General features: G+C 43.0%; 1 protein-coding gene and 1 long non-coding RNA gene across 16 annotated transcripts in view; one reads left to right on the top strand and one right to left on the bottom strand.

Moving 5' to 3' along the window:
- The window catches only part of LOC102454898 (uncharacterized), a 105,349-nt gene extending 88,342 nt beyond the window's left edge, over positions 1–17,007 (top strand). For 7 of the 11 annotated variants that reach the window (XR_012904227.1, XR_012904230.1, XR_012904231.1 and 4 more), the window contains 7 exons: positions 3,398–3,586; positions 7,285–7,400; positions 8,545–9,709; positions 11,749–11,943; positions 13,457–13,583; positions 13,984–14,110; positions 16,299–17,007. This is a non-coding gene — a long non-coding RNA (uncharacterized LOC102454898). Of the gene's footprint in view, positions 1–3,397; positions 3,587–7,284; positions 7,401–8,544; positions 9,710–11,745; positions 11,944–13,456; positions 13,584–13,983; positions 14,111–16,298 lie in introns of all 11 variants that reach the window. The other 4 variants (XR_012904237.1, XR_012904236.1, XR_012904229.1 and 1 more) reach the window with 4 other exon arrangements.
- Positions 1–27,538, bottom strand: part of GALNTL6 (polypeptide N-acetylgalactosaminyltransferase like 6) — an 837,664-nt gene that overhangs the window by 6,658 nt on the left and 803,468 nt on the right. For 4 of the 5 annotated variants that reach the window (XM_075930204.1, XM_075930205.1, XM_014575467.3 and 1 more), the window contains 2 exons: positions 22,574–22,690; positions 3,445–3,594 (listed from right to left, as the gene is read on the bottom strand). In XM_075930204.1, the coding sequence (XP_075786319.1) occupies positions 3,445–3,594; positions 22,574–22,690 (267 nt within the window). The remainder of the gene's footprint in view (positions 1–3,444; positions 3,595–22,573; positions 22,691–27,538) is intronic. The other variant, XM_075930207.1, reaches the window with a different exon arrangement.

Below are 27,538 nucleotides of genomic sequence, written 5' to 3'. Positions count from 1 at the left end.
CACATAGAGAATGGGAAGTGATTGTCTAGGAAGGAGTACTGCTGAAAGGGATTTAGGGGTCATAGTGGACCACAAGTTAAATATGAGTCAGTGTGACACAGTTGCAAAAAAAAGTAATCATGATTCTGGGATGCATGCAGTAAAAGGAGAGTTGTGAGCATGACATAAGAAGTCATTCTTTTGCTCTACTCTATGCTGACTAGTCCTCAATTGGAGTAGTGTGTCCAGTTCAGGGCACCACGTTTCAAGAAACTGTAGGTCCAGAGAAGAGCAACAAGAATAATTAAAGGTTTAGAGAACAGGAGCTATGAGGAAAGACTGAAAGAATTGGGTTTGTTTAGTTTAGAAAAGAGAAGACTGAGAAGGGACATGGTAGTGGTTTTCAAGTGTCTAAAAGGGTCTCATAAGGAGGAAGGAGAAAATTGTTCTCCTTGGCCTCTGATGATAGGAGAAAAGCAATGGGCTTAAACTGCAGCGAGGAAGGTGTAGGTTGGAAATTAGGAAAATCTTCCAAACTGTTAGGGTGCTTAAACACTGCAATGAATTGCCTAAGGAGGTTGTGGAATCGCCATCTCTGGAGATATTTAAGAGCAGGTTGGTTAGACATCTATCAGGGATACGCAATAATTCTTTGCTGGGGGGTACTCTGCAAATTTCTGGCCCTGGGCTGCACAGGAAGGGGCAGAGCATCAAGCAGAAGGGGCAGGGCCAAGATTGTTTGGGGTTCCCCCCCAGACAATGATTGATCTGGGGATGAGGAAGTGACTTTGCCCCCACCCCACATTCCCCCTAGGTGCCCATGCCCCTGGCATGGGAGGAGACTTCCCATGCTCCCCTGCGCCTAGGCCAATGAGGGGCTGGGGAGTGTGCAAAGCCTCCCCTGCTCTCCCTGCCCCCACTGCAAGCCATGTGCTCCCGGCAGGGTGGGAGGAGGCTTTGCGTGTTTCCCTGCCCCCGGCCAATTAGGGACATCAATTAAGGCAAGAATCTGCTATTCATATCCAATTTACCTAGTTTATTAAGAGTAAGGTATGTTTTTGTTTATTTGCTAAGTAATCTGATGTGATCTGTTTGCTATGCATTATAATCACAGGAGTGCAAAAGTTAAATTACGAAATGCATCATCAGCTACAACAATTGTATAGCTCAAGTCAAAATAGCTTAATTCAGCTTTTTGCCCTGTCTACATAGCAGGAAGTTGAAGGAAGAACACTCTTCCCTCAACTTCCCTTACTCCTCAAAAAATGAGGGTTACAGGAGTTGGAGTAAAATGTCCTTCATCTCAACACTACTTCGAAATAATGGCATGCTGTGGAGACACACATTTTGTTATTTTGAAATGTTAGTTATTTCGAAATAACATTGCGCTGTAGACGTACCCTTCAAATCTATTTTTTGTTGTTAATACATTTCTTTTATGTTTAATCTAAACCAGTAAGTTTGGACTGAAGTGTGTGGAAATTATAACTCCAGGGCAAAGGCTGTTGCATATTCCCCTTCACATTGAGGGAGAAGGCAAACTCCGTGAGCGTACATTGTATAGTTCTCTGTGCAGTGCAAAATAATACACTTTTGCGTTTACATTTCAGAGAGGGTGCATGCCTGGAGAGCTGGGAATTGCCTTAACTGTAGTCTCATGCAACTGCATCTGGATGTACTTGTAAAAAGAGTACAGTCAGGCTTAAGTTAGGAACATTTGCCAGCACAGTAACCTTGATTAGAGATGTGCTTTCTTTCTGAGGGGGGAGGGGAAGTAAGTCACTTCCATGCCAGCAAAAGCCCTAGTGCACATACAGTAATACCAGCATAGAAGTGCTTTTGCTGGTAAAACTTAACATCTACATTAGGAGGAATTTTGCTGGTGTACTTATAGTGGGAAAAATTTCTTGTGTAGATCTGGTCTATACGTGAATTAAATAGTGAAAACTATTTAATACACAATCAAGCTCAGCATTTGCATAATTATGAGTCTTAAGAAAGTAACCACAGTACAAACCTGGCTGCAGTCTAAGATTGTGTCAGACTTTCATTCCAAAAACCATTTTAAAGGAGTTTCCAATTCTGATGTAAACATTTGACTTGTCCTCAGAATTTAGGAGACTTAAAGGGACATATACTGAAACATTTTTTAAAGTGCCACCATTTTATTGGTTATCTCCTGGATTCTGTCTACATCAGAAGTGATGAACCAGGTACAGAAGACAGCTCTAGAGCTGCATTTTGACACAAGTAACTGGTACTCTAAGCACCAATAAAGTGTTAAAGTTTCTACAGCTTCTTTCTAGCTGCTCAGATAGACAGAATGTTAAATTGGAAGTGAATATGTTATTATAGGGGTACTATTATAGAGTGTTCAGAGTGAGATATTCGGATGGTGTATATTGACATATTTCCACTGATGCCAGTGGTGCTATTCATATTTACACCAGTTGAAGAACTGTCTCAGAAATTGTATCTGGATTACAGATACTACCTCAGTGTCACATTTCTGAAAAAACCCTTTGGCACATCTGTGCTTGCAATGTAAATACCGGATTAAATGGCAACGGTCAATAATACCTAGACACCAGAGGAAAATGTCAGTAAGTAAACTATTCCTAACCGTTATAGTTCAGTTACTAGAATACATCATCCCAAACGAGAAAGTGCAGTGGAAATGTGTGCAGCAAAATCTGTATCCTGGCCCTTATGTTGATCTCAAGTAAATGTGGGGACCTGGGGAATGGTGATTATGTGGAGGTGATCCATGGGTGGGAAGAGATCCTTCTGTTTCAAAGAAAACTGCACAGATTGCAACAATGAAAGGGTTAATACAAGTCAATAATTAGTTAATCTTATTTGAAAACCTGTTAGCATTACTGTGGCACTGTCTGCCCTGAACAGTTTCCAGCAGGACCACATATTTTTAGTGATTTATAAAAAGGGTTTGAAAGAGCAGATCAGAGGGACAACTAAACTGCTTATCCTTGATTTGTAAACTCCCTCTTTGTTTGTGGGCTTACAACAATGCTTTTCATGATTTTTTTGCTGATTCATTTGCCAAATATACTCTGTATAGTAAAATGTTAATATTTAACTCATGAGCATCATTTCTTGCTGTTGTCACATAGAATAAAAATATTCCTTGTGGCGCCTTTGTGAAAATGATACACGTCTTCAAATGTCAAAATGGTAAAACATCTTTCAAAAACTAAGGGGCTCACTTTGTGTTGGATCAAATTTAACTGTTACCTAAGTAGCTGCAAAAGAACCCAATGTGCATAAATGCCTACTATGTATTAAAAGAAACATGCACTACAGAGATTCTCATGTCAGCTACATTGGAATAAACCATGGTGGTTTTTAAAACCAATGACTTTTGACTGGACAAACACATTGTTCTCTAAATTCAATACAGACTCAAGATAGTTTGAATATCTGAAAATGACCCAAGGTGACTCCAACCTTCCTATAGCTCCAGTGCTGGTTACCCTTCATGCCATGACAGTCATAGAGTGTGACAGGGCTACTGTGTGAAACAGCATCGAAGCAGAATTTCCTGGTGTGAAGAGGTTCCCCGGGGCGGATGTCTTCTCTCCAACCAAAGGTAAAGAGCTACAAAAACAACCAGGCAAGATGGTAATATATGCTGTTGAAAGACATTTAAAAACCAAACCAATATGTATGCATTTCTTTTGCATGTCATGACAAAGGATTAATTAGGGTTGATAATATAGTAATCCAAAATTCTGTTGGTTAAATGAGTGCATTAACCACAGCATAGAACAAACATTAGTATGCAGCAACTGCTAGTTCTTGGCAAAAAAGGAAATGTTCATATGATACTAATATTAGTTATTCTTCCAGTTCTAAGAAGAGGGGGAAAGTTCTAGAGTTATGTATAGAAGAAATGAGTAAACTTTTGAAATCCTCTGTAGAGGCAGCATTTCACAGAATCATTGACAAGACAGGTGCAGAACAGACAAGATGTTCAGATCATCCTAGCTTACCCTCACACACAGCATTTTTCTGAACTTAGAAATATCATGGAGGTAATCTCTTAATTGGTTACATAGACACATGCTTCTGCTGCCAAATTTGTCATGTTTAGCCTACAGTTTCTTTTATTTTCATGGTATAATACCATGTCCTCACCTGTGCACCCTTTGCCCAAGCCAGATATTAAGTTCTAGTCATCTTCTTTACAACTTCTGAGCTACAAGCAAATCATTTTAAAGCACTTCTTCCTGCAGCTCTGAGAGAAATCCTGGACTTGGTGTACAGTCAGTAACAGTATCCTACTCCATCAGCAGCCTGATGTTACTGTGCAGCACCACAGGTCTTTCATTCATAAGATACAGGAGATAGGGTTGACACTCTGACAGCACCATATTTCATGATTTGGCATTTTCCTTTCATTTGAGATCATGTGCAATACAAGTCACAAGTTCTTAAGTTTAACAGTATTAGTTCTGAATACTATACTATCTCCTTAGCAAAGTTAAGCTGAAAGCTGTTATTTTTTATGGTGCCAACCCTGTCTTTTAGCTTTTCGAACAGCTATCAATTTCCATTTAGTCTATATAAAGCCAGGCCATTGCAGTTAAGGAGATCAGAACTTGGCCCTGAGTACATCTGTCATATGGAACATATTTTAACCCTTTCATTGTTGTAGTCATCCTTTTAATTCTTTCTGAAAGTGATGCTCTATTTAAAATGGAAGTGTTGCAAATGATGCACTGTGTTCTAAGTGTGGCTGAATAGAGATGACATAGAAAGGAATTATCATCTCCCTTGGCCTGTAGGCAATTCCACTATATATATAAAGCACAGCACATATCAGACCACTATTTGCTCCCCCCACTGTATCACATGGTAAGCTCATGTTCTCTCTGATATCTGCTGTCATTTCCTATTTGTTTCTGCATTACAGGTTCTCTAGCCAGCATTTTTTTGTGTTTGGCCTTGTGCTGTGCTTATTATTTCCTCTTTCCCCCAGAGTATTGTTTTACATTTCTTTACAGTAAAGGGCAGTGAATAGCTTTAACATGGTGTTTAAACCAATCCTTGCCTTATAAAGGTTAAGCCATTTTCTCCTTTTCTTTCTGTTTCTTGAGCAAAGCCTCACACACCTCCTGCTGAGGTAAATTTTTATGTCAGCAGCAGGGGAGACTCCTGGCACTGCAGAAAAGGCAGTTGCTATTCCAGAAAAATAGAAGCCTTAAAAAGGCCCATTAGTCTGCAGGCCACGTTACAGGCCTGAGGCTCAAAATGATGAACGGTAGACACCAGCGCAAAGGTGGGAATCCCAGCTTCCCAATGGGATGGAACAGTAGTTCTGAAACTCTGTCAACTACTTTGTAAGAGACAAGAGCTTCTCATGGGCCATTTTCTAAACTCTCACTGCTTAATTCTCAAAGTATTTTATTATGAATACCAGCAGGAAGGGTGCCACAGACATCGGTGATCTATGGACAATAGCTTGAGAACCACTGCCATACAAATACATTGATACTCGAATTACTAGCTTATGTCCCGCATCTCCCCCATTTTCAATTATTGCGTGATTTCCATAGATGATGGCTGGGGGACTGCTAGAGATAAATGTTGTGCCCTATATACCCGTCTGAAACTTGAGAATTCTGATTTTCCAACATACAAATGACATTTCCAGCCCCGCTGGTCTGAGAAATATTGAATCCTAAGCCTGCAGATGAACCAGGTTTATTTTTGCTTTCTCTTCTCAAATTGTTGCCTCTTGAAACAGTATCTATTTTCTGCACCAACAAGTACTGCCTCTCCCTGGCATTGCCATAATAAAAGCAACCTCAGCAGGTGCTGGAATTCCTTCTTAGAATTTAGCAGACAAGGAGAAAATTAGATTGGAAGGAAGAGCAACCACTTCCACCCCAACAAGTACTAAAATCCTGTATTCATGCAACAGCGCAGTGGCATCCATCACACTTTCAATCTCATCATTTTGTGATTTCAGTCTATCCTCCCCTTTTCTGGGAATTCTGTTTAGTTTGATATCAAATCTGGTCAACATAAAATGTATTTTATTCTCCAGATAATGTGCAAAAATATGGTAATCTACCCTGGTCTATGACAGGACACTAACAAGAACCATGGTCCCACCAAAAATCTGAAACAGATAGCACTGTGTATAGAGGCCGCAGAGGTTCTTAGAGTGGAGCTAACGCTGACATTGATAGAATAGGTAAAATAGTATCTTTCTGACTGTTGTTTTTCATAATATTCTACAGAGCTTTACTACAATACTACTAAAGCTAGTAATCAGTTATTTTTCTCATAATTTGATGCTATTGTCTCTCTTGTCCATGCCATTAGACAATATTTGGGGCTTGCAGGATTATTTCCATTAGGAAAAGGCTGGATAATAATAAATCAGTCTTGTTTATTTACAAATTAACAAGTGCTGTTTCCTTAAACACCATAGTAGCAAACAGTCTGTTTAATTGTTCACAGTTTCCAAGTGTGCCCATCCAGTCAATTTTTTTGCCATGAGGAGGTTTTTTTCTCTCCCCCCCCCCTTCCCGGAACACCCTCACTCACATGGTTTAGCATCTCCTCAAGAATTGTGCCATGTCTCGAAAACTGCCTACACAGAAGTATTTATTGTTTTCAGCTATCTCACTATACAGCTGAATTGCTTCTTCCATTTAATCTGAAAGAAGGGTGCTTAACCCACCAATTGGCTTTGACCAGGTCTGTGATCAACTTTAGATCCAAGGACTGCTAGATGGCAACAATTAACACCTCCCAGCATAACATTGTTCTTCTAGTAAATACCCTAGTTTATGCTCTGCCAGTCAGTATTTTGTCCATTCTATAGTATTAGTTTTAGCCAGACAGCACATTTCAAATTATCTACTAGTTTCTGATATGGGACTATATTAAAGTCTATCTAGACAATTATATCTACTGAATTATCTGAATTCACTGCAGTCACTTCACTGCTATGCTATGTCTACACTGCCAATTGACAAAACTTTTGTCGTTCAGAGGTGCAAACAAGAAAAGTTTTGCTGCGGTAAGTGCTAGTGCAAACACTTTGTTGGCTAATATAAACAATGCAGTTCATGGGGTTAGGTGGGGATAGAAGTATTTTGTAGGTAAAAGTGCAAACAACAGCAGCTACACTGCCAAGCTGTTAGTGACATGACTATGTTGGCACTGCCATGTTGCTAAAAGCTGTGTAGTATAGATATAGACCTAGTGTTTGTTTAGCACAAATGTCTTTTATAAACTCATGTTGCTTATTACTCATTGCTTTTTTCTTAGGGCTTGATCCTGTGTGGTACAGGAAGCCTCTCCTAAACGTTTTCAACTCTCACTGAAGTTGGTAGAAATGGAGAATAACATCTGCGAGTAGACTGTGACTTGGATCACATGCCTATGTAAGAGTTCTCTCATCCCTGTTTAGACTGCTTGTATGTTTGTTCTGGGTATTTAGGAGGAAGTAGGTGCCGAGTGCCCTGTCCCTTCTTTCCCAGAGCATGTGAACAGGGAGCGCACAGAGATGTAACTTTACACTCCTCTACTTGCTAACCAGAACAGCTGAGCCTGGACAAGCAGGTGTTATTGCTGCCAGAACATCCCAGTTTAACTTGTGTTTGATCCCTGGCTAGGTAGGGCTCTGCCTGATGTCAGAATCTAGCCCCTAGAAGTAAGAGATGGAAAAGACCTATTAACTCATCCAGAGTGGCTCACTGACAATAAAAGCCTGTTTTAAAAATCATTTGCTGTTCTCTCTCGAAGTTTCCTGGATCTTCATTTTAAAACTCCGAAACTATAGATTTGCACATGTGCTGCCCCAAGATCACTCCCTCACTCACCAGGAACTTAAAAAACTTCACTAGCCATTTGTTTGCAGTTTTTCCTTTGGAACCTTGGGAGAGAAGAACCTTGCAGATTACTTGCAAGTTACACAAAGATGTGCTAGTTAGGAGTGCTGCCAAGAGATTCATTTTTTTCCTTCCCCCACTCACATTTATAGGAAATTACCAAACTGTACTAGTCTGTCTAGGTAGACAACTAGCATTCTTCGGACATCCAGATGCTGAAAGCAGGCTACAAAATGGAATTTAGATGACGTTTGAAAGAAAAATGGTAGATGAATAATCTGATTCAAATGAAATTCAGTTGATACTTTAGGAAGGAATCTGGGCTGTGGCATAAGAAACCTTGTCCTTGTAGAATTGTGAAATGAGAGTCTGCTGCTAAGACTCCAATTTTGTTCACTCTTTGGGCTGATGAAACAGCCACTAAAAAGGCATTCTTCGTAGATAAATTATATAAGGAGCAGGTTGCCATTGGTTTCATGAGAAAGAGTTTCATGTGATTTTTAAGAACCAGATTGATGTCCAAAACCAACATAGGGGCTTTCACCTGTGGAAAATTGTTTTTCAAGCCTTCCAGGAACCTTATAATTGCAGGATGAGCAAACAGAGAGAACATCTTAATTGTGGAATGAAAAGCTGCTAATGCAGCTGAGTGAACCTTGAGAAAGCTTGTCAACTATGTTTTCTTTAAATGCAACAGGTAGTCCAGAACCAGTAAAAGAGGGGCAGATTCTGGAGGTTACACCGTTCACAAAGTATTTTCCACTTTTGAAGGTAAGTAATTCTGGTAGTTTCTTTTCTATTCTTTAGCAATATCTGTTGTACCTCTGCAGAACAGACTGACTCTAACCCAATGAACCTCTGAAGAATCAAATGTTGAGGTGTATAGTTCTCAGACTGGGATATAGCAGTTGACCAATGCCCTGTAAGAGAAGTTGAGGAATGATTGGAGGATTTATATCTGGACTGAGCTAGCTGAAGCAGGTAAGGAAATCATATATGCCTTGACCATGTCAGGCCACTAGGGCCATGTCTACATTGCAGGGCAAAAGTTGAATTAAGGTATGTAATTTCAACTACATCAATTGCATAGCTGAAGTCGAAATAGCTTAATTTGGCTTTTGGCGCTGTCTACACTCTTCCTTTGACTTTCCTTACTCCTTGTGAAATGAGAGTTACAGGAGTTCTCCATCTCAAAAATTATTTTGAAATAACGGCATGCTATATAGGTACACACAACATTGCAGTGTAGACATTCCCTAGGATAATTCTGGCTTTGTCTTGTATGATCATCTTCACCATATGAGAATCAGAGGAAGTGGGGGAAACAAATAAAATACCTTCCTGTCCATGGGAAGAAGGTACTCCACCAATGAATCACAGCCTAAACTGTCCCTTTGGGATTTAAATCAGGAGACATATTTTGATTGATGCCATGGAGAATAGGTCCAACTTAGCCCCCGAGTCTAAAATATTAATAAGTACCAGAGTCTACCTCCCAATCCTAGTCTTGAGGAAAAGAACTGCTAAGAGCGTCAGCTGTGATATTTTGCCTTCCAGGGAAATACGCTGCCAAACCGGTATGCAAGCCCATATACAGCAATTCCATAACAAAATAGGACTCCTCATTTTTTATTGCTTTGGTAAAGAGTGAACGGGATCTCTTCTCACCTCTTTTAAGAATCTCTTCCAGATGGCACTTATACCTTCTTTGAACCACATTTGCTGTTAGGCCTACATGGTCTCTCCAACCCACCAGTGTCAGAGGGCCCCTAGCCTCTGTGGTACTGTGCCTAGAGGCGGAGGCTTTTGAGACCATTGATTTGCTTGGAGAGCATGGTCTTTCAACGTGGATTCTTTAAAAGGTAAGTTAGACTCCTCTTCTTGCAACATTTAGAGGAAGTCTCTGAAGCCTTCCCCTCTTCTAGGGGAGTGCTGGGAAGTGGTCTGCAGGGCACTACATACCTGCAGAGACTGATGTACAAGGGATTCTACTGACCTGTACTCCATACCAGGTTGAAGGGAATGCTCCATCATAAATAGTCACAGCTTGGTTTCCTGTTTCTTTCTTGCCTGGGATTTCAGGGCTAAACAGAAGTTACATTTCTGCATGACAAAGGATTCTCCTACACTATGAACATACTTAGAATCCATTGCTGAATGGGATGGCCTTATGTCATGTGAGTCAGCATTTTAAACACAGTGCACTGGGCATGCCCTTCTCTAGGAGGAAAGATTCCTATGAAGAAGGAAATAACAAACCTTCAAATAAGAAATAGTTAACTAACTAGAACCAGATTACTCTAATCTAAAACAAACTAAGATAAGTGAAATTGCCTAAGGGGAAGTAACTGACATTTTCTCGCTACAGTCACAGCAGAGACAGTTGAGAAAGAACTGTTTGTCCAGTTTGCCTGTGCATCCCATAGTCTCAGTTTGGAGCATGAGTATTTCTAGGGCACGTGTACAGGCTGAATGGATACTGGTAATGAGTCTCTGATCAAAAGTGCGTGGGGCTCATGCACCTGAAATGGAGTACTTGTAGAGACTCTACGTAAAGGCGAGAAATAAGTTTCTCTTCAGATGAAAATTAGTCTATGTTTATATTTTTATTTTCTCTTAGAAAATCCTAATTGTATTTGTATTTTGAAACATTTTCATTTTATTTAAGACTTTATGTTGAAAGGTCGATAAATTAATCACACTCCTCTCCCTGCAATTAAAAGAATAAGAAAGAGTTACTCACCTGTGCAGTAACGTCTGTTCTTCTAAATGTGTGTCCCCGTGAGTGCACCACTAAAGGTGTCCGGCTCGTCCCGGCACCGCAGTCCAGAGAGTTTTCATTAGCAGTAGCCCCCCGCCAGACCGTGCATGCGCAGACGCCGTCTCGCGCCCTTTCTGTGACGCGCGATCCGGCCTACCAGTTCCTCCTAGTCAGAACTATCTGAAAAACACAAAGACAGTAGTTCCAAAGCAGGGAAGAGGGCGGGTCCTGGAGCACCCACGGGGACACACATCTCAAAGAACAGACGTTACTGCACAGGTGAGTAACTCTTTCTTCTTTGTCAAGTAGTGTGCCCATGGGTGCTCCACTAAAGGTGAGTATGAAGCAGTGGTTTGGCAGTAGTATGATGCTTCGGAATCAAGGTCTCTGTACCGTAGAGAGGACTGCCTGAGCCACTGTAGTGTCGGTCGCTAGCGTGCTTGCAAGGGCATAATGTCTGGCAAATGTCAAGGTAGAAGACCAGGTAGCAACACGGCATATATCACGTAATGGTACACCCTTGAGGAAGGCTGTGGAAGTAGCAATGCTTCTAGCAGAACGTACCTTCGGTCTGTAAGGTAACAATCTGTTACACAAAGAGTAACAGCGAATGATGCAGGCAACGATGAGAGTGGAAATACGTTGTGAGGAAAGTTGCTGGCCCTTAGAATGGTCTGCTACAGACAATAAGAGATGCTGCGATTTTCGAAAAGGGTGCATCCTCTCTAGATAAAAGGCAAGCGCTCTCTTCACGTCCAGTATATGTAGGTGCATCTCCTCCATGGTGGAATGCGGTTTTGGGTAAAAGGCAGGTAAACTTATAGGTTCGTTTATATGGAAGGGCGAATTAACCTTTGGCAGAAATGCTGGGTGAATGTGAAGTGTCACTCCCCGCTCAGTAAATAAGGTATGGGGGGGATCAGCGGCGAGTGCTGCCAGCTCATTCACACATTGTGCAGAAGTGATGGCAAGCAGGAATGCCACTATCATGGTGAGTGTGTGCAGGTCGCATGTCGCTAGGGGCTCGAAAGGGGAACGAGTCAGCGTGTCCAGGACTAGGCCTAGGTCCCAAGGCTCCGGAGGTGGTCTGTGAGGAGGATATAGGTTTACAACACCCTTCAAAAATCTTTTGGTCAGCAGATGCACAAAAAACGAGCTGCCGTCGATGGGAGGACAGAAGGCAGAAATTGCTGCCAAGTGGACCTTAAATGAGGACATCGCCAGATCCTCTGACTTCAGGTGAAGAATATAATCAAGAATCTGCTGGATAGGTATAGATAGAAGGTCGACACCTCTTGCCTCACACCACGACTGGAACCAACGCCATTTGCGAAGGTAGGTCTTTTGGGTGTGCTGACGCCTACTATGGATAAGAATGTCTTTCTCCACCTGAGAGCAAATCATTTCAGCACCTTGGAGCCAGCTAGGAGCCATGTCGTCAGGGGTAATCAGTCGATGTGAGGATGAAGGAGCAACCCATGGTGCTGAGACTGTAAATTGCGTAACTGCGGCAGCCGTCATGTGGAATAAGTGGGATTGGGGGAAAAGCATACAGTAAGCATTGCGTTCCCCAATCGATAAGGAAGGCATCTCCCTGAGAAGTTGTGCCCATGCCTTCTCTTGAGCAGTTGAGGTGGCACTTTCTGTTGTCCTGAGTGGCAAAAAGGTCTATGGAGGGGTATCCCCAGTGCTCGAAGAGGCTGCAGACTACTTTGTCTAGCAATTCCCACTTGTGCTGTAGAGGAAAGGGCCTGCTGAGAGCATCAGCAATAGTATTGCTCTTGCCGGGCAGGTATGCAGCAGTGAGTGTGATTCCATGCTGGATAGCCCAATTCCATAAATGGATGGATTCAGCACAGAGGGATCGGGATCTGGCACCGCCCTGCCAACTGATGTAGTAGGCAGCGCAAATGTTGTCAGTGAAGATCTGTACTGGGATTCCTCATATTGTGTGCAGGAAATCTTTTCAGGAATTGAACACTGACTGCAACTCTAAAAAGTTTATGTGCAGGAGGGACTCCTGATGCGTCCATAGTCCCTGAGCTTGGTAATGGTGCATATAGGCTCCCCAACCAATTAAAGACGCGTCCATGATGATTTGTACTGCTGGTTTCTGGCCATGAAAGGGGACATCCACTAGGGTATTCTTCGGGTTGAGCCACCACGGTAATGAGTATCTCACGTGTTTGGGGACAACCACAGACTTGCGTGTATTCTGGGTGCCCAGTGTATATATTGTGAGCACCTAATGCTGAAGACACATCAAATGGAGTCTCTCATGGGGAACTACATCAGTGGTGGCCACCATGTGCCCCAGCAGTTTTAGGCAGGTGAGTATGGGGGTGGTGAGTAGAGTATTCCCTAGGTCTTGGTTGGTAAGCGACCTGTTGAGAGGTAAGTTCACGGCCACTGTTGTGGAATCCAGCCTCGCCCCGATGAACCTGAGAGACTGCAAAGGAGCTAGGGAAGACTTCAGGAGGTTGATAATAAGCCCTAGGGCTTCGAATGTTGCTCTGGTTGTCCTGACTGCCGCCATAGCTTTTTCTGCAGTTGGGGCCTTCTGTAGGCAGTTGTCCAAATAGGGGAAGATGGTGATGCCGCAGCATCGAAGGTAGGTGGCTACGACGGCTAGGTTTTGGAGAACACGCTTGGTGTTGCCGAGAGGCCAAACGGTAGCACCCTGTACTGATAACGTTCATCACCCAGTACGGAGGAATCTCCTGTGGGCCGGGTGAACTGTTACGTGGAAACACGCATCCTGGAGATCAAGGGACGCGAATCAATCCCCTTTGTTTAAGGCTGGAATGATAGAGGCTAATGTGACCATCTTGAATGTTTGTTTTCAAAGGTGGCGGTTGAGCTTGCAGAGGTCCAGGATAGGTCTCCATCCTCCAGACTTCTTTTGAGTGAGGCTGTACCAGGAATAGAAGCCTTTTCCTCTGAATTGATACAGTACACTCTCCACAGCCCCGATGGTTAGTAGGCGTGAGACCTGTTGTTGTAGAAGCGGTTCATGAGAGGTGTCCCTGAAGAGGGGCAGGAAAGGAGGAGTGGGAGGGGGCCGGATAGAAAATGGAATGGTGAGGCCGGATGTGACGATCTCCCTGATCCAACAGTCTGTGGTTATAGCAAACCAGCGGAGGTGATATGGTCTCAACTGATGATGAACTAATTTGGTCGCATTGTGTGGAGCCTCTGTAAGAGGGATAGTATGCAGTCTCTCGATCGACACGTCAAACCTTCTGCTGAGTGCATTGTTGGTTGGACGTCTTACTGGGTTGTTGGCGACGTTGCTGAGGTCATTGTCTCTGCCTTGGCTGATCATATGGCCTGAAGCGGGGTGCAGCATAGGAGAATGGTCTTTGTTTATTATAGGAACCAAATCTCTTGAGCCTGAATGGTGGAGTATACATTCCGAGTGTCCTCAGAGTGGTGCGAGAATCTTTGCCGGAATGAAAGACCTGATCGGTGTTCTGAGCAAACAGCAACTGATGATCAAAGGGTAAGTCCTTGACCTTTGGTTGGAGGTCTTTTGGAACAGCTGCCAGGTGGAGCCAGGAAGCACGGCGAATGACCACTGATGTTGCCGTAATCTGAGAGGCCATGTCGAGGGTGATTTGCAGCGCTGTACGGGCTGCTGTGTAGCCTTCCTGCACCACGGTTTTCAAGATTTTCCTCTGAGCCTCAGGCAAGTATTCTATGAGGGTGACAAGCTTGGAGTAATTGTTGAAATCATGATTGTCAAGTTGAGCTGCATAATTAGCCATCCTAAGGGTGGCCACGGCAGAAGAATAGACTTTTCTGCCCAACAAGTCCAGCCATTTCGCATCCTTATCAGGTGCTGCATTCCTGCCCTGCGCTGTCTTTGATCTTTGTTGTGCGGCATCCATAACGATGGAATTGGGCTGGGGATGCGTGAATAAAAATTCTGTGTCTTTAGCGGCAACAAAATACTTATCTGCCCACTTATTGGTAGGTGGCGCAGAAGCTAGAGTTTGCCATATATTGTTGGCAATTTCCAGGATGGCTTCGTCAAAGGGGAGAGCCAATTTAGATTTCTGGGACAGCTGTAAATTTTTCAGGAGATGTTGTTTTTGTGGCATGTCCGTTATGTGTAGTTCCTGAGACTGGGATACCCTTTTAAATAGCTCCTAGAACTGTTTATAATCATCTACAGGGGAAGAGTCACCCTGAAAAACTGCATCGTCTGGTGAGGAGGACAATTGATTTGTGGGGGAGTCCATGTGCTGTTGCTCCCAGGTGGGGGGTAGACTGTCATCCCACTCATGGTGGCTAGAGGTAGAGTGCAGCACCCGTGAGTGTCAGTGGAGCTTGCTCAGGAGGTGGAATGCTCCAGGCCTTACGGTATGGAGATCGGGATTGAGCCGGTCTAGGTGACCTGGATGCTGAGTGCACTGTACTGCGCGAGCGTAGTCATTCAGGGTAGTAATAAGTGTAACGTCGGCTACGATGGTGATAATAATAAGGAGAGTGCCTCAGAGAATAGGAGCTTGTGCTCCTGTAGTAGTGAGAGTACTGTGAGGGAGTTGGAGACACCGGTGACCTTGACCGCACTGTGTAGTGCGAGGGTGAATGAGAGCGATAGGACCGGTAATGATGAGGAGGGGTGCGGGACCGACGTGAGGATATCAAATGTCGTTGTGGAGGTGAGATGTAGTGCTCGTGGCCATGAATTCTGAGAGATGGGGAGGTGGATGAGAAGGCTCTGGAGAAAAAACAGCCATCTCAGGGCTGGGCGTTGGTGCATGCACATGCCTAGCTTTCTATTTTGCCTTAGTTGATATTGTGGAGGCATGTAAGGGAGGCGGAGCTGTGAGTATTGGGCTATTCGGTGTGAAGTCGAAGGACCTTGGTTCTGACCTCTCTCGGCACCGAGGTGGTGTTAGCGGTGCCGGTGGTGCCAGTGCTGGTAGAGCCAGACCCAGTGCAGACGACATCGGTGCCAACAGAGACAGAAGCGGTGCCATCCGCTTTGGTGCCAGGGCCATCGGTGCCATCACCGCCGATCTCGCGGAGGCACATGGTTCACTTGGTGCCGTTGCCAGTGCTGATGCAGGTCACGGTGCCATGCGTGCTGCCGGCACCAGCTCAGATGTAATTGTGGGACTAGGCACGGAGGTACTGCGGCCTTTGGATGCCTTGACCTCTGCATGCTTGGGTGGCAACCCAGATGTGCTTAGTGCATCTCCCACACTAACACTCCTGGCAGGAGCAGAACTCTTCTTTTCACGGGACTTACATGCCACAGCAGCTTCATCCGTTGAAATGTCTGCAGACAGCGGCTATAATGCCTTGTTAAACAGCAGCATTTTTAGCTGCATTTCTCTGTCCCATCTTGTGCGGGCAGTTAGTTTTGAACAATGTGTGCACTTTTGGGGAATGAGACCTTCTCGCAATCACTTTATACAACGGGAATGGCCGTCCGACGCTGGCTTGGCATCGCGACATGAGGCACACTTTTTAAAACCAGGGGAGCCGGGCATGATGTCAACAGAAATCTGTCCAGTACAGTCTCTATGAACTCAGTCGAGAGGCTGAAGAACTATGTACATAAAAGCTCTTTAAAAAAAAAAAACTGGAATGAACTAACTAAGCTATCGGGAGGGGGGCAAACTGGGACAAAAAACAAACTTTCTACTCTCTAACAACTTTTCTCTATTTCTCCTCAGAATGGAGGAAGGAGCTCGTCCCAACTCAGTCTGCAGCTATGGATGGTTAGGAGGAACTGGCGGGCCGGACTGCACATCGCAGAAAGGGCGCGAACGGTGTGAGATGGCATCTGCGCATGCACGGTCCAGCAGGGGGCTACTGCTAATGAAATCTTTCCAGAATGCAGCGCCGGAATGAGCCCAACACCTTTCGTGGAGCACCAGCGGGGACACTACTCAACGAAGAACCTTTGATTACAGTGTAATCTTACCTTGAAAATAAACCTCCAGTTTATTATTGCAAAATAAAACAGACGGTACCATTGTTACCTTTGAATCAAATTTACTCTTCACCTGAATTTTAAAAGTGACCATCTTTTCCCTTATTCTGTTGGCCTACTTTAATTCTCTGAAAAGCTCCATCTTTATTGGTTTGGAGGACCGAAAATCTTCTGTACTTACAAAATCATCAACCTTTCTTTCTTCACTCTGTATAGTGTTCTGCTTGTCTAGAGCTGCCCTCTACTGATAAATGTTTGAACTACATATGTCAAATTAGGGCTTAATTCTGTGAGGTGTTGACCACCTTCGACACCCAAGAAGTCCAAGAGAATTGAAGGTGCTTAGCACCACCCAAAAGAGCACTCTGTACCTTATAGGGTAATCCCCTAAATACAAATATTTGTATTGTATACGTTACTTTAATTTATCTCATTAAATATTTGCATCAGAGCTTGCCAGTTTTTTTTTGAAGCTATCACTTACACTTCTCTTTCTGCCTAATTAAGGTTTCAGTAATCCTTTACCATTGAAATGGTAGCTATTTTCAAGGACATACTCTCTTGGATTGTTCTGAGTAATACTCTGTTGTATGAATGCCTATATGAATGTGTTCAGCCAAACAGGAATCATTCAGATTGTCTGTAAAGCACAGGTCAGTCAGTTTAAAGAGACATGATTGTTCTGATTCTCTTCTTGCAGTGGTTTTACATTGGTTTCATTCCATTTACTCTGATGGAATTATACTGATCATTAAAGTTTGGGAGAAAGACAATCCGACACACAATATTTTTTAAAATTAAATCTGCTTATCCTGCAGTCATTGATTTCCAACCATTGACTCCTTCCACAAATTCTCCCACCTCTTTTTCTCAAGATTTCAGTGGGAGTTAGATGCCTAAGCAATTTTGAAGATCTAGGGTTTGCGGTCTTCTTCAAAAAACAGTTTCATTCTTCTTCTTGACTATTGTTTTCCAAGGCTGGATTACCCATAGAAAAAAAAAGAGCCCAGTACCCATTGGCAGCACTACTAGCAGGCTCTGCTTATAAGCTCCTACCCCTGACCCTCAGTGCCATGCAGGAGGTATTGGGGGGAAGGAGAGGAGTGGAGGCAGGACAGGATGGAATAGGGGTGGGAAAAGGTGGGGTTGGGTCCAACAAGTCCTGGAGAAATGACAAAGTCGTCATCTTGTGATTCTTTCCTCCAACATATTCTCTCCTCTGCCACCAAGGTTTCTTGATGCCTTCTGCTTCCCCTCCATCCCTTCCCTCTTGCTTCCCAACCTGACGTGCTTTAATTCATAGATTATACAGCCAGACTAAACCATTGTTACGCAGGTCAGACCAATTGATCACATGGACCACAGGATTTCCCTGCCTCATTTTCTGTTTGGACTAGAGCACGGACTCCAATCTGTTTAACCACAAGATCACTTTTTCAATTTAAGTGCAATGTAAGATCTACCTCAAACCCAAATACCCTTGCTCTGCTTCTGTCCTCATGAAATGCACCATAGAATACTCAAGGAATGGATAGAGGAGGTATTTGAGCCTTTAGCTATCATCTTTGAAAAATCATGGAAGACAGGAGAGATGTCAGAAGACTGGAAAAGGGCAAATATAGTGCCCATCTATAAAAAGGAAATAAAAACAACCCAGGAAACTATAGACTGGTCAGTTTAACTTCTGTGCCAGGAAAGATAACTGAGCAAGTAATTAAGGAATTCATCTGGAAGATAATAAGGTGATAGGTAACAGCCAGCATGGATTTGTAAAGAACAAATAATGTCAAACCAATCGGATAGCTTTCTTTGATAGGGTAAGTAGTCTTTGGATAAGGGAGAAGTGGAGGACATGGTATACCTAGACTTTAGTAAGGCATTTGACATGGTCTTGCATTACCTTCTTATCAATAAACTAGGGAAATACAACCTAGATGGGGCTACTATAAGGTGGGTGCATAACTGTTTGGATAACTGTTCTCAGAGAGTGGTTATTAATGGTTCACAATCATACTGGAAGGGCATAACAAGTAGGGCTCTGCAGGGGGTCTGTTTTGGGACCAGTTTGTTCAATATCTTCATCAATGATTTAGATATTGGCAGAGAGAGTACATTTATTAAGTTTGCAGATGATAGCAACTGCAACTGCTTTGGAGGATAGGGTCATAATTCAAAATGATCTGGACAAAAGAGAGAAATGGGAAATAGGATGAAGTTTAATAAGGACAAATACAGAGTACTCCATTTAGAAAGGAACAACCAGTTTCACACATACAGAATGAGAAGCGACTCTCTAGGAAGCAGTACTGCAGAAAGGGATCTAGCGATCACAGTGGACCACAAGCTAAATATGAGTCAACAGTGTGACACAGTTGCAAAAAGCAAAAGGAAAAAAAAATCCCACACACGATTCTGGGATGCATTAACAGGAGTGTTGTGAGCATGACACGAGAAGTCATTCTTCACTCTGCTCTGGGCTGATTAGGCCTCATTGGGGTATTGTGTCCAGTTCAGGTTACCACATTTCAAGAAACTGGAGAAGGTCCAGAGAACAGCAACAAAAATGATTAAAGGGCTAGATAACATGAGCTATGAAGGAAGACTGAAAGAACTGGGCTTGTTTAGTTTGAAAAGGAGAAGAGACTAAGAGGGGACATGATAACAGTTTTCACATATCTAAAAGGGTGTTACAAAGAGGAAGGAGACAAATTGTTCTCCTTGGCCTCTGATGTCAGGACAAGAAGCAATGGGCTTAAACTGCAGCAAGGGAGGTTTAGGTTGGACACTAGAAAAAACTTTCTATCTGTCAGGGTGGTAATAAATTGCCTAGGGCGGTTGTGGAATCTCTATCTCTGGAGATATTTAAAAGTTAGATAAATGTCTATCAGGGATGGTCTAGACAGTACTGGGTCCTCCCATGAGGCAGGGGACTGGATTCGATGACCTCTCAAGGTCTCTTCCTGTTCTAATGTTCTATGATTCCCACCCATTCTTTGAGGCCCCGCTCCTGCTCTACCCCTTCTCTGAGGCCTCGCCCTGCTCACTCCGGCTATGTCTACACCGCAGGCTTCTTGCGCAAGAAGCTTTTTGTGGAAGAGATATTCCATAAAAACTTCTTGCGCAAGAGAGCGTCCACGCTGCATGGACGCTCTCTCTCAGGAAAGCTCTCGTTGCCATTAACAGAATGGCCACCAGGGTACCTATGCTTCTTTCGATAGGCTGTTTTTGCACCAAAAACTCCTGTTTTCCATCCACACACACCTTTTTGTGCAGGAGCTCTTGCGCAAAAAGGAGTTATTCCTCATAGAAAGAGGAATGCCTATACCGCAAAACCCCTCTATTCTGTAGATTCGCTGTAAGTTTTCTTGCGCAAAAACATGCTTGAGGTGTGGACGCTCCGTGAGTTTTTGCACAAAAACTCTGCAGTGTAGACATAGCCTCCATGTCTCTTCCTCCCATTCTCACTCACTTTCACTAGGCTAGGGTAGGAGGTTGGGGTGCAGGCTCTGTTCTTGGGCCAAGGGATTTGGAGTGTGGGAGGGACTCTGGGCTTAGCCCAGGGTGGGGAATTGGGGTCCAGAAGGGGTTTCAGGGTGCAAGCTCCAGGAAGGAGTTTGGGTGAAGGGGGACTCATACTCAACCACCTGCCTCAGATGTAGGAGGAGGTTCAGGGCTGGAACAGGGGTTCAAGAAGCAGGCTCTGGCTGAGTACCATTTAACTGAGACGGTTTCCATCTGGTGGAGCAGTAGGGTTAAGGCAGGCTTACTCCTGCCCTGGTCTTGCACCACTTCTGAAAGCAGCAGGTATGTACATCAATGGCTCCATGGCATCATGTGCTGGCCTCATCTACAGGCACTGAGCCCACAACCTCTGCTGGCCACAGTTCCCCATTACTGATCAATAGTAGCTACAGAAATGGTGTCTGCAGGCAAGGACCACATGTGGAGACCCTGCTCTGCCTCTCTCAGGGGCTGAAGGGACATGTCATCCACTTCCAGGAGTAGCAATTACCATAGGATTAATTACTCCAGCCACAACAGGTTAGGCATGTTAGACCTCACTACTCAAAGAATTAAATGTAAGCGTAAGAGAGAAATGAAAATTATAAAATGCACAGACCAGTCAAAAACTGAAACTAACACAATTTGCAAGCAGTAAAAGTAGTACAACCCCCCCCCCGCCCTTGTATTTGTTGGATCAGGAGATGAAAGAAAAGGACAGTGTGTGTTTGTGAAAATGACAGACACACACACACAGTGCATGAGAGTTACAGGTTTGCATTACCAAGCTCTCTTCATCCCCTTCTCTCTGTGTGGCGATAGAGAACAGAAGTGGGGGGAGAAGGGACACCCTGACATCAGCACCCCCCTCTTCTCCCTCCCACACTCTGCACAGCAAGCAAGAGACGGCCAGGAGCAGCAGGACAGTAGGTGAAGGAGTAACTGCAGTGCCAGTGCTTGATAGCTCCCTGGCCAAACTAGTCAGGATCATATGTCAGAGGCTCCAAGATCTACCAGTAGATCCTGATCTTTTAAAAAGCATCTTTTAAAAAGCATCCAATCATATTTTTTTAAAAAAAATCCAGTAATGGAGAATATCTACCACAATCCTTGGTAAATTGTTCAAATGTTTAATTCCTTCACTGTTAAAAATTCACACCTTATTTTTCTACTTCAACTTCCAGCCACTGGATATTTTTAAATATCTTTGTCCGCTATGTTGAAGAGCCATTTCAAATTTTGGTTCTCTATATCAGTATTTCTGGACTGCACTCAAGTCAATCCTTAACCTCCTGGCCTCACTCTCAACATCTCCACTGCAGTCTCTCTCACCCCACATAGCTTTGCTCCCCTTCTCAAAAAGCTATCCCTTTGGCCTGACTCATTCAAGTATCAGTCCAGCACCCTTCTTTCCTTCACTCCCAAATGTAGGAGAAGAAGCAGCCAAAGCAGGATTGCTGCACTGGGATGGTGAAGGACAAAATGGGACCCCAGCTAGGCCTACTGTACTGGAATCTCCCTGTGTTTAGGACTGTGCAGGGACTTCCACCCTGGTGGTGCCCTCCTCCTCTCCCCACCCCAGCATAAGGCCTTGAAGAAAAATATTGGTGACTAACACGAGGTTTGTTGCCATCGCATTGCTCCTAGTGTATTAGATCCATTGTCAGGCCTCATGTCTGTTCTGTCTATGGAGACTAAACTTTTCAGGCCAGGGACTGACACAATTATTGGTTGGCTCTTGGGCACAGCCCAGATAAATGTGAACGATAATTAATTCATTATCTCTTGATTACAATCTCTTTGAATCCACATTGTTTTGGTTGAAAACACACATTATTGCCTTCCACCCCAAATTCATTTAAACATAGTTGCTAATACCATTTCCTTGGACATTGATCTGACCCATCTCCGAATCCAACATATCTGAAATCTTTCCATCTCACTTCTAGTCGTGAGGATTATTAGGCTGAAGGGAGAAGAAGGGCACAGACATGGTAGGCTCCTCTGCTCTTCCGCATAAGAACATAAGAATGGCTATACTGGGTCAGACCAAAGGTCCATCTAGCCCAGTATCCTGTTTGCCGACACTGGCCAATACCAAATGTGGATGTTTTGGAACAAACATGTCTACTTTCAGAAATGCGGTCAGCTAAATGAAATTAAAACATGTGCAGAGAGTCACGTACATATTACACATGCATATATAATAATACGCTTGAAATGGGTGTACAATTTGGTACAAAGACAACGTTTTTGTGTAACTATGCCAAAATTAGAAGCCTAAAGAACTTCTGGGCATAACAACTTTCCATAAATGAAGCTAAGGGAAAATAGGAAAAAAGATGTCCCTAAGGTAATATTAAGGTTTGCTTTGTAAAAGCTATGAAGGCCAACAATAGATTACAAAGAAATTCCACACTGTGCTTAGGAAGAGGAGAAAGCCTCAGAAATGTCTTTAGGGTCTGAGGAGGAGAAGTAATAATTTTCCAATTTTTTTCTTTGTTATTAGAATACCTGTTCATGTGACCACGTCCGTTCTGAGCCGTCCTTTACACATATGTCTAGCCTCAGTTCCGTCCCTGTGGCCCCATGTTTACTGTCCACACAGAGACTGGCTGCCACATTTCGAATCTGTAAAAACCAAGCAGCAAGATTTCACATTATATATCAGGTTGCAGAATATGCATGTGAGGATAAGGATGTTGAGATTTGATTCAGTCTTGTTTCAATCAGAAACCAGAGGTATGGCTGCTCATATATATGTTTACCCAGGCTGTCAGGCTATTAAAATAATCGTGATTAATTTAAGATTAAAAATTGTCACAATCAGTTTGAATGGCACTGTTAAACAATAGTGGAGTACAATGTATTTAATTTTATAAATATTTTCTACTTTTTCAAATATATTAAATTACAATACACCCTTATGTCTGTACTGCTACTGTGGCTTGTGGTGCCTGGCACTCAACTTGTGGCTCTAGAGAGACTTCCTTCCCACATCCCTTTAGCTACTCCTGGCTCAGCAGGGATGCCATGTCAGGGTTTGGCTTGGTATGCAAGTGTGTGTGTTGGGGGAAAGGAGGAGGGAAGTGTGTGTGTGGAAGTGGCAGGGGAGCACTATCTCTAAATAGAGCACTCAGGAGCCTGAACATTTTTTCAGACAGCAGTAGCTGCTGTCAGCAACACTCACTCCTGAGTCAGCAGCAACAGACAGGTTCCCCCTGTTCCCTGACACCCAGCTCAACCATGGCCATGCATATGCACAGGGATAGGCTCTGTTTCCTCAGGCAGAGTGGAAGGTAGCAGCCTGCCCGCTTAGTGAATTGTTCTAATTGTTCTTAGGGAATTGCTTCTGGATTATAAAACATGTAAAAATGTTAAGATTCCTTTACATTGCCAGAGTGGTAAAGAACAATATGGCCTTATCAATGCTCACAGTGCTTTAGTGATGATCTGACCTAAATTTTGCACTGAAAACATTTCCTATCAAAACAGGCTCCATGAACTGTTTTGCTGCTGTGCATTCTGGAGATTGTCAGTAGCCAGTATAAATTATGAGTTTGAATCCCCAGCCCTCACTAGCTTTTCCGTTGCCTATGGTATAACACTAAGCATATGGCTACACAGACTTGCTGACTAATGACTAGAAGTTAAGGATCAATACTATGTACATTACTATAAGACACAGAGGATTTGGTGATTTTCTCCAGTGTTCCCCACTCCCTTTCTCCATCCATTGCATTTTATTTTAAATAACCAAAATAAATAATTGAAATCAGATTGATTATATTGTATTATTTTGACACAAATATGCAGAATTTTAAAATACCGTGCACAGAATTTTTATATTTTGAGGGCAGAATGCCTTTAGGAGTAATTGTGTAAGACTGAGGCTTGTTAACAGAAAGATTTGTTAACTGAAAAAGGCTTCTATAGCTGAAAATGTCAGCCAGATTGCCAAAACTCTGCCTTCATTTCACATGCTCTAGGAAAAAACCACAAACTAGCAAGATTGGGAAAACATTTTAATTCCAATTTTTCAAGGTAATAAAACTTAAGTTAAAAATCAATTTCAAATATCATTTTGACTGTTGCCTCATTCAGATCCCTCTGTGATTATTTCCACCCTTTAGTTCAAGTAAAGAGTAACTGCACTATTGAAAATTACTGTTTTATTAATGGTCCTATCTTCACATTATATACTCACAACATAGACACCAACTAAACCAGAGAAGCTATGGAACAGTGTTAACACTGTGATGCAATATGGAATTTGGGGGACATTAGAAGGACATTTTGAATATAAATATTATAGAATGGAAGTCAGTTATGCCAGATATGCCATGTAAGATATATACAAAAATGTTATGATCTGTCACTTTCTCTTCAGTTGCTTATGATGTAACACTAAGCATATAGCTGCATAGATTTGTATCTCATGCATATGTTTGTATCACCCTTTGTATTTTGGGTTATGGTTATGTAAGTATATCTATATTACAAAACTTGTGCTGTGCTTCTGGGTGATACTCTGACAGTTTGGTAATGCACTGCCTAGCATGCTTGATGGCCAAGCTAAGGATGTGTTCCAGAGGGACAATCAAGCCACCAAACTTCCTAATACTGCTAGGAAGCTGATGCGTATGGTCTTTGTATGTATACAACTTTTATCATTTAACATCTCTTTTGTTCTTTCTTTTTTCTTTATAATAAAACATTTTGTTTTAGACATGAAAGGATTACCTGGCAGCATGGTATTGTGGGTAAGATCCAAACCTAGAATGGTTTGGTATGTGGCTGAGCCTTTTGGGGGTCAGAAGAACATTTTGCGCATGTAAACAAAGTTTTAAAATAACTTCTCATTGTACCGGATCTACGTGTTGACTGGTAGTCAGAGAACTGAAATGAAATAAAAGGGAGCTGTGTGATTTCTTTTTGGCTTCTTGATAATTACTGTGCGAGATCAGAAGCACAGTTTGTGACTAGCTGGGGAGTCTTAACGTCTTAACGTCAGTGTTACCTATCAGTGGGGGGAGTATCTGCCTCCCTTTTGCAGCCTGCCCTGACCTTGGTATTTCCAGTAAGAACTGCCCTCAGGAGTTGGACCCATGGACCCCTACTCACAAACAGTAAAATAAATACTTACTTCCATATTTCACTTAAAGCCTTATGGTATTGGTAGGGTTTTCATATTTTTGTCTGCTGGGAGTATTTTCTTACTTTAGTCTCCTACATTTAAGGGACAGATTTAATCTGTCATACACTTTTCTAGAGAATGTTTTAACTTTTCATGTTTCCTTAAGCTCATTGTTTGCAATTCCTATCGGCTCAGGCCTCTCTCTTTCCCTGTCTTTCTACTAATGAAATGCTCTTCAGCATTTGCTTCTCTGTGTTCTGCATTGTTCTGTGGGTCTGTCCCTCCCATATCTTTCCTTGCCTGGATGAGAGCATCATTTTATTTGGGTATTGGGTAGGGTTTGATAGTAAAAATGTTTCAATTGGGCTCATACTGCTGCTTGGTGGTGCCTCTGTGCAGCCTTTGCCTTTGTTAGAAACTGAATGGATCCATTCAAACTGCTGTCAGAACTGCAGGGAATATTCTACAGAGAATCAGCACCATGCTGCCTACAAAGCCTACAAAATTCTTTTGTACAACAGTAGGTGAGGAAAGCAGGAAGTCTCAGACAGCTTGAGGCTTTGTTGTTTTTTCTTGATGAAGGAAGTATGCATCTGCGCCCCTCATTTCCAGTAACAGGCTAATATGCATTTCTAAGTTAGCAGGCTTCCATTTAAAGCTACTGAAAAAATGGCAAGTCTAAATTTTCAAAAAGTTGTTCTCATTTGTACATATGCAATTATTGAGCTGCCTCATACATATATATAGAGGCAGGTTCTAATAGTCATGCATACAAAAGATAGAATGTCTCAGAGGGGTAGTCATGTTAGTCTGTATCTGCAAAAACAACGAGGAGTCCTTGTTAGACTCCTCGTTGTTTTTTAAAAGATAGAATGAGTTATATGCAAAGCCCATTTGTTCACCTCCAATTTCTATTACCTGTATACACAGCTGAATATGCTGAAAAAAGCAAGCACTCAAAGGTTTTGTCTGGGCAAAAAGGTAGATACAGAATTGAATACTTGATTGAAGCTTTTTTAGCATCTGCCCTTTAAAATCCTCCATGTTAGAATTTAATGTAATGGGAAACAATGATGACATCCAGAAAACACTGCAAACATTGTATTTATGCTTCAATGTGCAACAATATTCTGAAACACCATCACAGTGCACTATGGGACACAAACACTAGCGAAGAATGCAAGAGAGCTTCATGCAGCATAACCCCTCATAAAAGGTCCCTATGCTAGAAGAGTGAAGGGGAGGAGATAGGGGGGTTAGGGGACTTGCAAGCCCTGGCTCTCCCTGCTTTCCTTGCTGCACTTGCATTGGGGTGGGGGAAGGAAGTATTTACTAAGAGGACCTTTTGCTCTTACAGACTCCAGCTCCTTGTACTTAAAAGGACTATCTATCCAGAAATAAAAGAACTTCAGGCATGGCTCTGGCTGGCCCAAGTCAGCTGACTGACTCAGAGCTTTGGGGCTCGGTGCTGTCAACCTTCTAATTTGGTGGGGGTTGCTCAACCCCCCGGCTCACCATCCACACTCCACTTCTTCCCCCAAATCCCACCCCTTTCTCTGCTTCTTCCTTCCCCCTCCCTGAGTGTGCTCCACCCTTGATTTCCCTCCCCCACACCCTCACATTCTTCCAGCGTGCCATGGAACAGCTGATGGCAGGAGGTGCTGAGAAGAAAGGGGGTGCTGAATACCAGCGGATACTCAGCACCCACCATGTTCCCCCATGGAATACACATGGAGTTGGTGCCTATGGTGGGGCTAAAAACTGTGGTGTAATCATTTGAGCTGGAGTCATATATGAGGATAGGGTCTCAAAGTCTAAGCTCCAACTCAAGCCTGAATGTCTAAACTGCAATTCTTCGCCTTGCAAGTTAAAGTTAATTGACCCAGGTTCCAAGACACAGAATTTATTGCAATACAGACATATCCTAAGCGTATAGGCCATTAAGAGCAGTCACCAGCTCCTCGGGAGCCTACTGGGGTATCTACGTGGTTTTCCTTGACCAATTAATATGTGAATGCTACAACTTGTCTAAACTAGGATTTTAACAATTAGCAGCTAATACGTATTAACAAGACTTATTAACAAGATAGGTCTCTGTAGACAATTGCTAGGAAGAATTTCATCAGGATGAGTGGACTTGGAACCCTGGAAAGTGAGGTCATGCCATACCTAGAAGGAATCATGGAAGGATGGAAATGACACAAAACAATCTGAAACATTAGCCAGAATGGTGTTGTGGGAGACTGTAGAGGCAAGACATTTAATTCCTGCAGGCCTTACAAGTGAGGAATAAGGATGCATAATCCTTTGCTAATCTTCTGCACTATACCTGTCAGAAACTA

This window comes from Pelodiscus sinensis, chromosome 5, assembly GCF_049634645.1.
Source record: "Pelodiscus sinensis isolate JC-2024 chromosome 5, ASM4963464v1, whole genome shotgun sequence".
Classification (NCBI taxonomy): Eukaryota; Metazoa; Chordata; order Testudines; family Trionychidae; genus Pelodiscus; species Pelodiscus sinensis.
Note: the sequence above shows the minus strand (reverse complement) of the source record. Positions and strands in the feature narration are given on the sequence as shown.